Source organism: Nelumbo lutea, chromosome 3 (genome assembly GCF_056320005.1).
Source record: "Nelumbo lutea isolate HS-2025 chromosome 3, American lotus-T2T, whole genome shotgun sequence".
Lineage (NCBI taxonomy): Eukaryota > Viridiplantae > Streptophyta > Magnoliopsida > Proteales > Nelumbonaceae > Nelumbo > Nelumbo lutea.
Window position 1 is genome coordinate 109187061 of NC_142686.1, and position 17084 is coordinate 109204144.

General features: G+C 39.5%; 1 protein-coding gene across 26 annotated transcripts; it reads right to left on the bottom strand.

Annotated features, from left to right (window-relative positions):
• Positions 1 to 569: 569 nt before the first annotated feature.
• Positions 570 to 17084, bottom strand: PPAN (PETER PAN-like protein). Of its 26 annotated transcripts, none has more exons than XM_088975660.1 (13): positions 15184 to 17084; positions 14998 to 15116; positions 14732 to 14897; positions 14497 to 14597; positions 12732 to 12887; positions 12340 to 12429; positions 6889 to 6957; positions 6604 to 6780; positions 5846 to 6076; positions 5038 to 5130; positions 4723 to 4910; positions 1169 to 1362; positions 570 to 831 (listed from the first exon to the last, which is right to left on the bottom strand). In XM_088975660.1, the coding sequence occupies exons 7-13, from the start codon at positions 6904 to 6906 to the stop codon at positions 776 to 778; spliced, it is 957 nt and encodes a 318-aa protein (XP_088831786.1). In that variant the 5' UTR covers positions 6907 to 6957; positions 12340 to 12429; positions 12732 to 12887; positions 14497 to 14597; positions 14732 to 14897; positions 14998 to 15116; positions 15184 to 17084; the 3' UTR covers positions 570 to 775. The 26 variants fall into 26 exon arrangements, with proteins under 26 accessions (XP_088831786.1, XP_088831796.1, XP_088831795.1 ...); XM_088975670.1 differs by having other exon boundaries at positions 14497 to 14574; positions 14998 to 15101; positions 15184 to 16972; XM_088975669.1 differs by having other exon boundaries at positions 14998 to 15101; positions 15184 to 16972.

Sequence of the window (17084 nt, forward strand, 5' to 3'; positions counted from 1 at the left end):
AGCAAACAAAACTTAGTGTTTTTGAGAGAAATGTAACTATATGAGCATTGCTAAAAAAAAACATCTCTGTACATGAGATTCTATAAAAAAATTACTACAGAACAAAGAAAACAGAAAGCCCTAGACCTTAGTACCACTGTACCACTAGCTTCTCCATGGCAGCACTAGTGAATATCCGGAGCTCATCCTAGATATTTGTTCGTAAATAGAGAACCTGAGTCTCGAAGAACTGTGGTCGAGTGACTTATGTGGAATAAATAAATCCGGTGAAAGAAATGTTTAAGAGGCTACTTCATGCTAAAATTAAATCCAAAGGTTTATAGGCTAATTTAGAATGAAAGAAAAGGTAAAATAAAATAATTATTACATGCATAAATTCTTGTTTCCACATGCCCACACAAACATATGGAAAAAAGGTCTGAAGTCAAAATTTTGACATTCAAATGGGCTATTTCTGCCGTGGGGGAATCCGATGGCATATCAAAGACCATGTTCTTTTCTATAGAAGATAAGAGGACCCTATAGGTCGCTTAGAGAAGCTCGGTAAACAACCATAGTAGAGAGAGGGGGGAGATCAAACTTCATTCCCATCTAAAATACCTCCATATTTTAATGTCATTCCACTAGTTTTTTTTTTTTTTGTGTGTAAAATGCCATTTCACTAATAAAACATTAACATTCTGCAGTACAAAAAAAACTCGATGGTCCCCACATCTGGGGATCAAATGTCGCATAGTCTTATCTCCGGTCTCCCAAGCAGGATGGTTATCCAGTTCTAATCTTCCTCCTCCATTGCCTGATCTTTATGCTTTATTAGCCCACCTTCGTTTCCTAAGAAACATAGTAGAAAAGACCATATTCGTTCAATATATACAAGTTTAAAATTGGAGAAAAAATAAAGAAAGAACTACAGAAAGAATTCCTCGTAGCCAGAGCAATTAGTTTCTTTAGCCCAACTCCCTTTATGCTCCTTAATGAATGCGAATTATTTCATTATATTCAACCAAGTTCTTCAATAGAAATTAGAGTCGGAAAGAAAGTGCCATTAAATGATCCAAGTGGCTTTTTCGGAAAAAAAAATAAAGAAACAAAAATAAAGAACCATTAAACAATCCGTGGGGCTTATAATATGACATTAACGAACATCCAAGATGAAAAATGAACTTACCATATTCATTGAAGATGACCCCACCAGTACATAATCCTTCCTCCACTTTGATGAGTTGAAGTGTCATCCTAGGTCCAATCTCTTGAAGCTTGACAGCACTTTTTGTTGAAGCCTTATTAACTCTACCGATATCACTTGATAGATTTACTGTTGCTGCTTCATCATCTGCTTCACTTTCTGACCCGTAACCCGCCCTTCGAAGGAAACAAGTAAATGAACGTTTTTATCAATAACAGATGAAGAGAGATGAAGACTGGAAGATGAAACTCCCATGAACAATGTTTAGCGAACACAAACCAGGATGGCCAAACAAATATAGACAGAGGAAGTTGCATATGACAAAAACATGTAACAAATATTTTTCCCTGAAAACTTTGGAATGGGCATAAATCTAAGAGAGCACGTACTGTCATATCATGGCATTAAAACAACTATAAATCTAATGTGATTTTAACCACTGCACGAGTCCCAAAACTCTATTTGTCTAGTTTGTTCACAAAGTTTACTATATGTCATTCCGTATGTAAAAATTACATTTTTCCTTTAAGTACAATATTTACAACAGATTATAATAACTCATCAATTATCCCTATTCCCTAATTCATCATAATCATCATCTAAGTGTTATCCCAACTATATAGCACAAGGCTGAATCCTGTTGTGCCATTCCATTCTGCTTAGTGTCGTATCCATCCTAATTAGATGAACAACATCATCAACAGAAATTTCTAAATATCAATTGGTTAATCTAGGCTACAGAAGGAATAAAATAAGGAGCTTAAATACAGTTAAAAATAATTTTTTGATCAGTAGCAAGAAATATTTTATTAATTAAAAGAGAAAAAAATTGAGCAGCCTTGGCTACCTCACTACACAGAGAATCAACAAGAAAACACAACAGTAAGAATGAATAAAGCATTACAATTGAGCCCAAAAGCACTGTGCCCTGTTATCCCCTTATTTTGCATGTTGATCTGCAATGTTATTAGCCGACCTCGGGACCCACTGAAATTCCACCTGCCTATTACTTAGCAATCTTCTGAGCGTTTTTATCTCATTCTGAAAGTACCATGGGGCTTTTTCAGGCTGTTTCATCCAGCTGATGATTACCTTTGAATCTCCTATTATCAATTTATGCACACTCCTATTTCAACAGCTTTTTGTATCCTAAATGCCATAGCATCCTATTCTGCTGTTATGGAGTCCCCTGGGCTAAGAGGGCAGGAATATAGTCCCAAAATTGCTCCACTGTCATCTCTTATCACCCCTCCTATTCCAGAGAGCCACGGATTACCCAAACTGTTTCCATCAAAATTTAGTTTAAGGAAGCCCTTCACCAGTGGATCCCATGATTTTATCAGTTTCCACTTTGAATGAGAAGAAGCTGCTATTACCTGCCAGTTCCTGGTTAAATCATCATGACTAAAGTCTGAAAACAGACTTAAAGTCTTAACCAAATGTACCACCCTTACCATAGCCCCTTCTATCACAGCTTCCTTGCTTCTTTTCTTTTCCTTAAAGATTCTCAGGTTTCTTTCCTCCCAAATGGTCAATATGATTGCTGCCCTCATACATCTCCACATTACTCTCCTTCTCTTTTTTGGCCACCTGAAAGTAGAAGGGCCAAACAACCTGTCCAGACTTCCTGGAATGTTCCACCTGTACCCAAAGAACCAGTCCCAAATACAGCAAGCAAAAGGGCAAGAGATAAGAACATGATAAGCAGTTTCACCATTAGATTCACATATGTAGCACCAGTTTAGGGAGAGGCACCATCCTGGTCTTTTTAACTGTAATAAGTCACAAGCATGGTTTTTAAAAACGAACCGGTCAGGGGGTCCGGTTACCGGTTCGAATGGTCCGGCCGTTCGACCCGAACAGCCAGCCCATTCTGACAAAAAATTTAAAAAAAAATAAAAATTTCGAAAACGGTCAAAACAGCTCGAACGGTTAACCGGCCAATTCAGCGGTTTGCTGACCAAAATCAACGGTTTTGAGGGAAAAAGCGGTTTTGGAGGAAAACGGAACTGGTCAGGTGACAGGTTCCCGGTTTTTCCAGTCCAACCGTCCGGTCCGGTCCGGTTTTGAAAACAGTGGTCACACGTATTAATTGCCCCATTGAAGACCTCCCAACAAAAGGCACCTATCTTGGGGGGGATAGGTCGACACCAAATTTCTTTACATGGGAAAGACAAAGGAGGTGGAGGGGAGGAAGTCAAAAACTCAAAGGAGCCACAACTAAAGGATCTAGAAGGGTTCAAAATCCAGAAACGATCATCCCCTTTGCCAGTGTCAAAGAAAACCCCATTAAGAATTTTCAAAAGATTTGATACAAGGTCCAACTCTGAATCTCTCACACCACAGACCCAAATTCCAACCAAAACCGGAGGGAGAGAGTGAGCGAATCGAAAAATCTGAAACCGGTTTGCCTTTGAGTGAAGACAATGCAAAAAGAGAAGGAAAATACTCCTTTAGGGGAGCTCCACCCACCCATAGATCTTCCCAGAATTTAATTAAAACCTGATTTGAGGAAGGAAAAGAGGAAGAACTTTGTGAATGGCTTTCCACGGAGAGGCACTGGACGCCCTACTAGAAACTCTAACATCCCAACCATTCACTGAGAGCCCATGAATGCTAGCCACCACCTTATGCCACAGTTTATTTGTTTCCCGCATAAATCTCCAAAGTCATTTTCCTAGGAGTGTTGAGTTCTTATCTTCCATCTCCCTAAACCTAACCCTCCCAACACTCCTTCCTTTTGCACACCATCTCCCATCTAATTAAACGATCTTTCTTTGCCTCCCCCAATTCCCACAAAAAATCCCTCATTAGTTTTTCTAATCTTTTGATAATGGTTTGGGGCATGTGAAACACAGATAAGTAGTACACAGGGAAATTTGCTAAGGTAGAATTAATGAGTGTTATTCTACCCCCAAAGAAAGGTATTTTTTCTTCCACACAGCCAACTTCTTTTCAAACTTCTCCACCAGCGGGTTCCAAAAACTCAAAGCTCTCGGGTTTGCACCAAGATGAAGACCCAAATACTTCAGTGGCAACTCATTAAACAGACTCCCTAACTCCCCCACCCACAGATTTAAAGCCTCCTGCTCCAAATTGACCCCAGCCACCACACTCTTGTTTAAATTGACCTTTAATATTGTTGCTTTCTCAAAAAGACTCACCAGCATCCTAACATTCTTGGCTCCTAACCCATCTTCATGTTCACAAAAGATGATAATGTCGTATGCAAACTGTAGGTGAGTTAACCACTACCCTATCCCTTCCTATCTTCCACCCCTTTAACAGTCCCATTTCATCAGCTTTTGAAATTAACCTGTTGAACATTTCTGCTATGAGAGTGAATAAGAAGGGGGAAAGAGGATGCCCTTGCCTCAAACTCCTAGCAAGAAAGGAAGCAACAGACAATAGCATAAAACTCACTCCATCAAGTCCTAATGTAGAGAGAGAAGTTTTTTTAATTCTCCCCCATTCTGCATGCCAAATTCAGTCATGAAAATTCAATAAGAAAACAAAAAAGAAAAGGCATATATTACTTTGTGATGAAGTCGCTGACATCTTGAAGATTCCTCAAATCAGGTGTCTGATGGTTCTGCACAAATTTCCTAATTCTGCGGGAAACATCAACAGGTCGTAATCTGATGGAATAATGCCGGAAATCTATAAGCTTTGTCTCTTTATTGTAATTGAGCAGAACAATCCTTTGACAAGAAGAAAGTTTCACCTGCAACAAACAAGAAAATGTATCAATAAATTATGTAAACTAAAACTAATAATAAGGAAAAACAAATAAAAGAATGATTAAAAGGAATCCCCAACAAGTTAATGATAGAAATCGCTCTATTACTCACAGTGTTGATATCAATGGATGGAAATATATTTTGAAACATAATAGTTGTAAGCTTTAGATGTTGATCTCCAGTCCCAAAACCAGAAAGGACTATCTGCCAGTATTTTTTTTCCCAGAATTAGGACAATACCCTATATTGGTAATGAAAATAATGAAATTTATAAACATTGCACTACCACACATTAGGCATATATACAATGAAAATGTTGAGAAGTATTTTGATTTATGAGAAGTATGAGGTAGCAAGTATGAAATATGAATTAAGCATCCATAAAGGGAACCTGAGGAAGTAAGTCATGCATGCAAGGGGGTAAAATGTACCCACCTACACATGAAATGAGCCAGGTCAGATCACAAAGGTTCCCAACCAAGCTCGGTGCATGTTTAAACAACAGCATAATTCAGATAAACCTGATGATGGTTAGTGGGTTCCTTTATAGAAACAGTTGATTGTAGTCATACTAAATTCCATCCTAAACAGGTCATAGTTGGCTGACCTCAAAATCTTAGAAATTACTAGCTCAGGCAATTTAATAATTCCAGCCAACAATGTCCACCCCTTCAAAGGGTTTAATATCAACATAATGTGATAGTGATGATATCCTGCAGAATGGAGCAACCAACCAAATCCTCAGAATGGATGTTCCTGTCCTTGTATTTTATTTGACAAAACACAATGACCATCTAATACGCAATCAACTGTAGGCTCAGCCATAAATCGCCTTCTCAATCAAAGTTCATACAATACACACAAGTGGAGAAAGGAAATTTGCTAGGTCAGGAAAGGAAACCTAGTATCAGAAGCTTACCAAGGGAGAGTTTTTGAAAAGTTCCGGAGGGCATCTTGGATGCAATTGGGACTGCGCAACGTCAACGGCCAATGAATACTCATGTATTTTAAATGTAAGAGTTGGACCTTGAGGAGTCCTTGCAACTCTAAGATAGGGTGCAGTTTCTGTTTTTGATAGTATTAGAAAGTGTGTGACACCCATTGGCCCTGCAACATTCAGAAAATCCTTCAAATTATTCCGTTTCTTTTCCTGCAGTCACACAGCAAAGAAGAAAGAATCATATTCACTATCTCATAGATGTCCTGGAAAAGAACAGGAAGATACATTGCAAATCCAGAATAACTATACCTACAAGCACGTTTAACTCAAAAGTTTAGAGTCTAGTCGATCACTTTGTACACTACTGGCACAAAAAACACCTCACCTTCATAAAGTTATGGAAATTGTTCAAAATTCTCTGTAGTCTAACCCTAGCAGTTAAATTGCTCTACCAAGTTGAATTCCAAGGCTTCGACACCACATTCGGTTTTAACTTCAGTTCTCGTTAGGCAATCCAAATTAATAATAGTAACAACAATATGGATAAAAAACAAGAAAAAATCTGAAATGATAATACCATAAATTACAGACTTTTTAATCGTTGAAATAACATTTATTTCATGAATGTGTCATCCAAATGACAAATAAAATGACCTAACAATGATAAGAAAGAAATCGCTTAGACTAGGAAAATCATTTTTATGAACGGGATATGCAAGCATAGAGACAAAAGCTACCTTAAGCTTAAGTGCCGTGTAGGGGAGCATCAGCTTCCTCAAGTCCATTTCCAAGTGTCTCAGAGAACTCGGCAGTTTTCCTCTTGAAAAGACAAAGCTTTTCGGGATTTTATCTCCAGTTACATGATTGACACTCTGCTTCTTTACAACAGGCTTGACAAATGCCTTCTTTTTCTTCTTTAATAAACAAGAAAACAAAAAAATATGTATTCAGTGAAGGAGAAGTGCAAATTGATGATACCAAGCATCAATTTCTACAACAAACAAATACAAATATTTGCTTACATTATGGAAACGAGCCATCTATTTGAACAGATGAAGAACTTTACTACCGCAATCTGTAGTTAGAGCTCCCTGAAATAAGCAATTAGTGTTGATCTCAATATCCAAATACTTGTAGTCGGATCAAATTGAGCATCTAAATTTCAAACAACCATGCAGCCAAGAAAATACTAACATCCTATAAATTCTTAATGTTCAGAATTGGAAAACCAAATACGATGAAGTAATGTTTTAGGATAATGGTTTCAGCTAGATTGGTTGGTTATATCATAATATCTCCTAATATATTGTTCAACTTAAAAATCAATTGAAACAAACCACTACCCTAGAGCGAGCAAGCGAGTGAGAGAGAGAGATTTGATAACTGGAAAAGATACCTGACTTATTATAGTGTTCTTTCCTCTTATCTCGTTTTCTGGTTCAGGACCGGCCTGGATTAGCAACATTCCGATTTTAACTATCAGCCAAACGAAGTATAAAGTTTTGCAACTTATAACCACCCGTTTGGCAACATTCTTGGGGAACGTTTCTCTTGTTCCTGACATTCCCCAAAACAAAAACGCATTTAGGAAAAAAGGAAAGGACAGACTTCTTAAACTACCCTTATGGTTTAGTTAATTGACTAAGGGCCCGCTCGGCGCATCTTTTGGTGCGGTCTTTTGGCTGTTTACAAGCTGGAAAGATCGAAAATCGGTCTATTTCGTTTGGCACACGGAAGATCTAGCTGCCAAAAGACAGGATGCCGAAAAGACGCAAGAAGCCCATTTTGCGCTGATTTCGGGAAGCTCCAAATGAAGCTTCTCGCATCTTTCGCATTTTAATCTCGCGCGGAACAACGCACGAAAAGATGTGTGTCTGCCAAACGGTCTTCGGGCTGTCGAAATCTTATGTCAAAAGCTCAATGCGTCTTTTGACTATCAGAGCTACAAGAAGATCTTCTCAAAAAGACTTTCCAAACGAGCCCCAACTCTACCCTTACTATTAAAATATTGTCTTAAAGTATCCCCAAGTTTTTTGACAATTGACATCGCCATTAAGTACTACCAGAAAAAAACAAAATGTCAAATTTGCCCCTACAATTCCTAAAATTTTCAAAATAAAACCCAACTGTTGAAATTTTTCAAGATGAGGAAACTGATCACATAACCATAGCCAGAGCTATTCTTAGCAGACTCAAAGGTCCAAGGTGCGAACAAGCCCACCTCCCAGCATGAGCAAGTCTAGATATGCATGGTTGCATCAAAACTAGTTGGAAGTCGCCAAGTAGATGTAGAGAAGTGACTAGTAGACAGAGGTTGTCATGGCTCCATCTCTCTTTATAACATTTCTATTGTCAATTCTAGATAGAAACTACCCAATACCCATGCCCCGCTATTATTTTATCTGACCTTACCAACAAGAAAATCTAAACTCTACTCTGCGCATAGGGATTAATCTAAACCATCCAACCACTAGAACCTCTGATAACAGAAGCTGGAGTTATGACAACTACCAAGCTTGTAGAAGATTTCCAGCAATTGTGGTTGCAAAATCGCCCATTGTTCCAAAAGAAAAAAAAAAGGTTAGAAATCAGAACTCAACAAATGTCGTTTTGGCCAATTTTCAAATTAAAAGTTGGATATTAAAACATAAGATGTCGTGAAGTAGTAACAAGCTTACAATTACGACTATGACTACAGGATATTTTTGTTTTTGTGTTTGAATGGAATAGGGATCTTAATGCAATATTTGAAAAGGTAGAATAGACATAAAAGTGAAGGAATGAATTAAAAAGAAGACAGTAGTTGTTGGTTGGGGAGCATTACAGTGAATATAACTATTCAAGTAAAGCACGCACAAGCACAAAGCAAAGTAAGAGATGGAAGGTGTGACAGGGGAGACAACTAAATTTGCTTGTCAAATTCTTGTCCTTTTCTTCATTACAGCAATGCAATGGAAGTACCCACTTACTAGCTTCACCGGGCATGCGACTTTGGGAAATTATTCTGCCTTGCACTTTTTATCTAGGTTCTGGAATCTGAAAACCGAAGACTGTTTTTTCTCTGAAGTTTATCCATATCTCAACCTCGACTATGCACTGTCCAAGGATGCGAGGTATCACCATCAAAATGGGGCCAGTGCTGATAGTGTAGTTCTAGTGCACAACAAACCCACTTCATCTCCATTTATGCATCCTCCGACCAATGCTTCGACATGGATTTTTGCAGATCCAAGCCTTCTTACACAACTACACCATCCCTTAGCTAGAGCATATATTCGGATCTTCCTAAAGTCAACACAAATTGCACTTGAAACTCCCAATTTACTGATTTCCCTTATAAGTTTTCTCGATATAGGGTTTAGATATGGTATTTTAGGAACAAAGATAAAAGGGTATTTTAGGAATAGAGGTAAGAAATTTTTGAAATCACTCATGTGATATCACATGTGACAAAAAGTTAACCGCAAAGGAGGTTTTAAACAATTATCAAAAAACTTGGGGGGTACTTTAAGATAATATGTAAACAGTAACGAGAGTTAGATAATTAGCTAAAACCATTAGGGTAGTTTAAGAAATTTGCACAAAAAGAAAAAGCAAGAGACTATTCTGCAAAGAACAGCATCCAAAATCCCTACTGTCTAGGAGTGACAAAACCAACACTCTCAAAGACCATGTTCTTAGATAATGTGCCATTAAATTAAGGAACACATGTGAATTGTTTCCCACGTGAGAGCAAGGGCATTTTGGACATTTTTTCCAACCTAATGGCCTTTTTCTTACTTCGACTTCTCTCTACCATCAGATAACCCGAGAGCAATGAGCATTGGATTTTTGGCGAACGATCAGGAACTTCGTTGAGCACTCCAGTTTTTCTCATTGTCAACGGCGAACAACGATGAACCACAGGTGACCAAAGTAAATACTGTTGTTGTTTTTTTTCGTTTTTTCTCTGTATACAGAGAACCTCCTGTTATGTCTCTCACTCGATTTCCTCCTTACCAGTGTCAAGGTGAATGCTGCAACGAGTCTTCTCCGGCGTCCGTTTTTCTTCAAGCTGTAATACAGGTATGTCTTCTTTTCCAACGAACGACCACATGAGATTCTACTCTGTTTTGGAAACCCTATTTAGTGACTGACCTTGATGCATTGCTCTTCAATCTCATGTTTCAGTTTCAAAACATACTCCCCAGTCACACCCATGTTGTTTAGAGCTGTTGCAATCTCTGTTCCAGTCTTCTGTACACCAGCACCACCCAAGAACAATTTTGCACCTAGATTTAGCTCTCTTTTATTTTCTGTTGCAATGCTTCCTGGTATTCATTACTCAACAAATTCATGGTACCACTAAGAATAGCAAGGACTGAATTGGCATTTGAAGTTGAAGTTGCCCTTCAGCAGCAACCTTGCAAAACAAAGAACACACCATCCACCATTGAGGTTGTAAGGCCATCTGCGAGATGCTCGTCAATGTTTATAGCCTTCCTCACATTTTCCACCATAGAGAATTCCTCCAGAATCACATAAAATCCAGTGATATCTTGAACCACTTTACTAAATTTTCCACTTCTAAACGCTTTTGTGGCTCAGGGATCCAATTCTGGATCAACAGAATTCAATCCCCTGATTTTTTACACCATGAATTCAGTATAATCCTCACCCAGAATCACCATGAATTCTGGTCCTTCTGCAGCTCCAACAGAAAGCAAGCCCATGCTATAAGAACTTATCTCCAATGCTAATCTGGCCAATTTCATGTATATGAGAGAACCTCTATTCTCTCCCTCTCTCCCCCCATCCCTTCCAGATTGAAGGAATGACAAAGTACAAATACATGCCATCTAATGAATAGCTTCCCAAAACACAGTAATCAGCTATCATACAAATCTTAATTGAGCCAAATGTTATCATCCCACACAAATTGTAATTTGCAGTGAAACTTTCAAAATTTCAAGATTAAAAAAGAAAAAGAAAAAATTCTACATTCGAACAATTATACTGGGATCCACATCAAAGTTTTATTGGGAGCTGAATGTGGAGAGGTTTGGTCCTTGCTATTGGATATAGAAAACTGAATGTGGAGAGGTTGGAAATGTTTCAGAACTAATGTTAAGAAATAGTTTTATTACCCAAATGTTGTTTCTGTTTCTGCTTCTGTAGAACAAAAATCAGTTCTCGAGGAATAATTTGCCAATTACATCTGTTATTCCTGAGGACTAAGAAATGAAATTCCTATTTCAGAACAGGAGTTTCTTCAGGAACAAGAATAGGTGGGAACATTGCCAAACAGGGCCTAAAGGACTCCATTTGAAGTTCTACTATTTCGGGTTGGGTTGGATTCGGTTGGGAATTCAGAACTTAGGGTTGGGCTAGGGTTGACCTTAACTCGACAAAACCCGGCCCAACCTGCTCCCCTAGTTGTTTTCTTCTTTTTCTTTCCTCGACAAAAAACGTAAAACTCCTTCACTAAACCACAATTAAGGCCGGTCCTAAACCGGAAAATGAGACAAGAGGAAAGAACACTATAATAAACGGTTTGGTTTGGTTTGGTCTAAGAATTTCCCAAACCGTAATTTACTGGTTTGGTCTGATAAATTCTCCAAACTGGATCACAAAATTTAAACCTTTTAAATTTAAATCATCTCCAAACTGCTCCAGTTTGGTGCGGTTTGGAAAATTTCTCAGACCAAACCAGTAAATTACGGTTTGGGAAATTCTCATACCAAACCAAACCAAACCGTTTTATTACAGCTTGGTGCGGTTTCTAATACAGTTTGGGGACTTTGTACCATTCTATGCTTTACTTGGACTACAAAACTAGTATAGAAAAAAAAAATTAATTAACAAAACAAGAATAACATAGATATCAATATTAATTGGAGAATAACTGAATAACACCATAAACGATAGAGTTTGACAAATTCAAAATTATACAACATGAAAGTGTTTTTTTGAACTCCCAACCCTCAAGCATAGAGAATACATATCCAAAAGGTAGTGTTTTGGTCACTTCAAAATGAATCATTCATCCATTATTAAATGAAAAACAAATAACATATGAAAACCATTATAGAATTCATTAATTAATAAATCATATATATTTAATTAATAAATCATAAATCTGTTAATAATGAAGTATATTAACAATTATGACCTAAACAATTTTGAAAATAAGAGCATTTGAACAAAGAACAATAGAATATATTTTATATACAAATCTGTTAATAAAATTGCAATAAAAATAAACAGTTTATTGTTGAAAATTTAAATATATACAATGCATAAGCATAACAAAACCAAAAAACTTAAGAACAATGTAAAATAATCAATTAAATAAATCTGAACATTAATAAAAACATTTTCATATAAAACATCTGCATTCTAATGCTAAAAACATGCATATATAAACATATAGTTAAAAAATAATTAATTCCTAAAGTTTTTGTCCAAAATTCTAAAATTGTTTAATATTTTACCTGTCTCCCAAGCCCAAATTCGAGTTTTGTTCTTGTATTTCTAGAGTTCCAGTTCCAGCTCCTGGGTGTTCACAGTTTGAACATATGTCACTGCATCAGAGAAGACATAGGGGTTAGGCCATTTGGAATTTTCTTTTTCAAATAATAGAAGGGACTAGAGAGGAGATGGGAAGATGATAAAGAGATTGAAGAGGAAGAGGACTTCATGGCCTCCTTCGTTATGGCGTTTTGCTGGGGTTGGAAGAGAGATGACAAGATGAGAGGGAGACGGGACGGGAGAAGAGACAATGGTGGAGTAGCCGGCGGTGAGTCGGTGAAAATGGTGGGTCGGCGGTAATGGTTAGGGTTTCGTTGTATCATCAAGAATGAGAGAGAAAGAAAAGAGTATTTACCACGAAGCAGGACGGCGAAGATATGATCGACGATACTAAACCAGCGGCAGCGGCAAGCCGGCAACACTAAATCGTCGGCGTTCTCAGAGGAAGGGAGGGCTGAGGTTGTCTCACTCTCGTTCGGTGAGGGCTGTGATGAGAGGGCTGAGGTTTTCTCTGAAGCCAAAAGGGAAAAAGGTATGAAGTAGGGTATCGATAATCGAAGAGAAAGTCAAAATTCAAAATTTAAAACTAAAATTTAATTTATATACATTAGTTTAACCTATATATTCGATATGGGTTCGCATCTGCCCCCAAAAACGTTTCACAAAATCGAAACGCGACGCGTGTTATGATACACGTGCATTAAACGAGACGCGTGCGAAACGTGAAATACATCTCCGTTAACTTCTCTCTTGCCCAAAAGCGTTTCTTTTCCCATACTCCTCCATCCTACTTCAAACTGAAACTCTTAACGCCGGCCCCCTTTCGTAACCCACTCATGAGAGATTAATTCGGTCGAGTTCCACCAACGCCAACGGCCATAGCGGTAGGAGGTAAGTACTCTATAAATTTTTCTCATTTTTTATTTTTATTTTTTTTTTCTCATTCGTTTTCTAACATTCATATTAGGGGTGGCAATTTCCCCGTCCCCGGTGGATACCCGGGTTCCTCGACCCGATGGGGTCGGGGATGGGGGTACCTTGGCAGGGTCGGGGTCAGGGATGGGGCTACCCATGAATCCCCAATTGGGGATGGGACAGGGACAGAGAACACAATCCCTGTGCTGACCCATCCCCGATTAATATTATATATTATATAAGTATAATAATTATTAATTTATTTGTAAAAATAAAAGTCTAAAACATAATTCGAAGAAATCAATAAAACTTAAAAAGTTGGAAAACCCTTTACCCTGGATTAAACCAATTACCAGTCTTCGACAGAGAAGACTCAAGAGAGGCGACTAAACCACAAAACCAGTAAACCCTAATTTCGTCTTCATCGCTGATTTGCCGACTGCCAACCGCTGTTGTTGACTGTTGCCACTGCCCACTCGCCCACCGACCTTCATCACCGATTCGCAGACCACCGACCTTCATCATCATCATCATCGCTGACTGTCGTCGTCGCTATCACCCTTCGAACTTTCTCTCATCAGTCATCATCGACATAAACTCTCCCAAGTCCCAACGATCGCGGATGGGATAGGGGTGATTTGGGGGTCAGGGTCGGGGATGGGAAATGTACTCCCCGCCCCGTTGCCATTCCTAATTCACATATTTGAACCCGCCAAAGTGGGAGCCTCCTGATGCCGTTTCAAACCCTTGACACCCCTGGAATTCGAAAGCCCTCCAAAATTCGAAACTCTCTGGAATTTGAGTTTTGACTTGAGGCGCTTGGCCATGGCTAGAACAGCCTGGGAGGAGGAGTGGGAGTTGTGCAACTATGACGGCTTCGTTCACAAGAGAAAGAAAAGAAGACAATATTATATTGCTGCTGCTGCACCACCAGTACCGGCTTCTGATCCAGTGGTGGAGGAGAGGCAGCGGAGGGAGAGGACGCTGCTGAAGCTGAGAGACCAGTTGCGACAAATGAATTTGATCATAATTCCATTTGTAATGATTGTCATGTATTCTCTCATGAAATATTAAAGGTTCTTTGTCAATATTCTTTCTCTCTTTATTAGTATCTACACTATATCTCTCAGGCAGTTGGTTTAAGCAATTGTAAAAATTTTTTAAGTCTTAGGCTTCATTTGCCTTTCCTTATTTCAAGGACTTACCTCTTTTTGGCGTCGGGGGCATTTTAAACCGCAAAAAATGAGTCCTTAAAACAAGGAATGCCAAATGCAGCCTTAGACCTGGAAGCCATATTTGCAGATATCTGCAGAGATCATGTTACAGCAATGGAAAGCAAAGATTTAAAGGAGCATCAGTGCTGATGAGAGTATATATCTACTAAGTACTTGCTACACAACACTATGACTCCAACTACTACAGATATATAGAAAAATATACATTGCCTTGCTACAACAGTAGAAATACTGTTGGTCTTTGGTTATTATCAAAACCCCTCTTTCAGAGATAGCAGCTACCTAGGACCAACTGCTGAAAGAACTCAAACCTTTGGCTTCTCTCTTTATAATCCTGCTCCCGAACTTCATATGACAGAGATTTCTCCATGCTGCATCAACACAAATTGTCAGCCATATCCTCTTACAGTCAAAGTGTTGAAACACACCTACAATTCCTAACATGGCAGTTTGTTTCCTTCCAAAACTTACCACTATGAATTTTAATTGCTTATGACCGGAGAGTTTCGAATTTTGGAGGGCTTTCAAATTCCCGGGGTGTCAAGGGTTTGAAATGACGTCAGGAGGCTCCCACTCTGGCGGTTTCAGATCTGTGAATGTTAGAAAACAAATGAGAAAAAAAAAAAAAAAAAAGATAAAAACTTACAGAGTACTTACCTCTTGCCAGTATGGTCGTTGACGTCAGCCAGCGGAACTCGATCGGGTTAATCTCCGGGGAGTGGGTTATGAAAGGGGGCCGGCGCCAAGAATTTTAGTTCGAGGTAGAATAGAAGATTATGGGAGAAGAAACGCTTTTGGGCAAGAGAGGAATTAACGAAGGTGCATTTCACGGCATGAAATAAATTCTGCACGCGTCTCGCTTAATGCATGTGTGTTATGACACGCGTCACGTTCCTAGAATTTTGCAAACTTCGGTACACGCAATGGAGTTAGGCTTCAGTCCAGGCCGCGTCAGTCAAGGCACCATTCGCTCAGCATGTGAACGCGCCACACGTCCTTGAAACGTGCGCATGCTTAAGACGTGCGAAGTGCATCTCTCGTTACTCTATTATTATTTTCTCTCCAGTAAAGCAGCTTCTCTCTCCTTCACATGGCTCATCGCCAGGATGCCGCTCTGCATCGAACCCAGAACCGCCATCACGAGCCACCCCTGCAAGCCATCTAATACAAACAAAATCCGCTGCTGTGATTCGTCTTGAACAGGAGAGTGTTCCAGATCTTGGCTGAAGAGCTTGAAATCAATGGATCTCTCGAACAACATGCTTTCCGGCGAGATTCCAGGAACATTTTCCGAGCTCAAGAACTTTGACGCTGTTGAATCTTTTCAGGAACAAGTTACACGGTGCTATTTCCGACTTCATCGGCGATTTGCCGGATCTAGAGGTTTTACAGCTTTGGGAGAATAATTTCACCGAAAGTATCCCTCAAGGGCTTGAAAAGAATGGGAGGCTTCAGTTCCTAGTTCTGTCGTCCAACAAGCTCACTTGAAATCTCCTGCCTGATCTGTGTTTCGGAGATCGGCTGCAGACGCTGATCGCTTTGGGTAACTTCTTGTTCGGTCCAATTCCGGAATCGCTGGAAAGATGCGAATCACTGAGCCGGATTTGGATGGGAGAGAACTTCCTTAATGGTACCATACCTAAGGGGCTTTTTGGCCTCCCCATGCTCGTTCAAGTAGAACTTCAAGATAATTATCTCGTTGGAGGTTTTCCGGAAATTGATTCAGTCGCCGAGAATCTTGGGCAGATCAGCCTCTCTAACAACCAGCTCATGGGATCTCTTCCACGGTCCATTGTAAACTTTTCTGGCGTGCAAAAAGCTCCTCCTTTATGGGAACTTTTTCTCTGGTAGCATTATGGCTGAGATAGGAAGGTTGCAGCAACTATCCAATATGGATTTTAGCAATAACAGATTCTCCGGCTCAATTTCCCCAGAGATCAGCCAATGCAAGCTGCTTACTTTCGTCGATCTCAGCAGGAACGAGTTGTTTGGTGAGATTCCACCAGAGATCATGGGTATGCGAATCCTGAATTACCTGAATCTATCAGGAATCATCTTGTGGGGAGCATCCATGCGTCTATCTCTACTATGCAGAGCTTGACTTTTGTTGATTTCTCCTACAACAACCTCTCTGGTTTGATTCCTGGAACAGGCCAGTTCAGTTGCTTCAATTCGATGTCCATTGGCAACCCTGATCTCTGCGGCCCATACTTGCGGTCGCCAGTGATGACTGTTGGTCGCCGCCGGTTGGAGAGGGAGAGGTGAGAGTGACTAGTGAGCGCAGAGTCCGATGAGTCTCCGGTCGCCGGTGTCAATAGTTGTCGGTGGCTGTTGATCGCCGCCGGTTGGAGAGGGAGAGAGTGAGAGTGAAGAGGGTGGGTTCGGTTCAGTGTGGCGAGAGATTGAGAGTACGCATCATCACCGGGCTTACGTTAAGGGACACCATAACATTTTTTGAAGAATTGAGGTTATGTTCACGCATACCACCAAAATCTTAGCGTATTCTTTTAAAACGGGTGGTTCACCTCGTTCGGTGCCTAACCTGTCACTCGAAGACC

What these genes read in the sequence shown, in the direction of transcription:
- PPAN (XM_088975673.1), bottom strand. An exon ending in CATCCATTGATATCAACACT is followed by an intron (nt 4,911 to 5,037) that starts GTGAGTAATAGA and finishes TGTTTGTTGCAG; the next exon opens with GTGAAACTTTCTTCTTGTCA. An exon ending in GTCAGCGACTTCATCACAAA is followed by an intron (nt 1,363 to 4,722) that starts GTAATATATGCC and finishes TTTCCTTCGAAG; the next exon opens with GGCGGGTTACGGGTCAGAAA.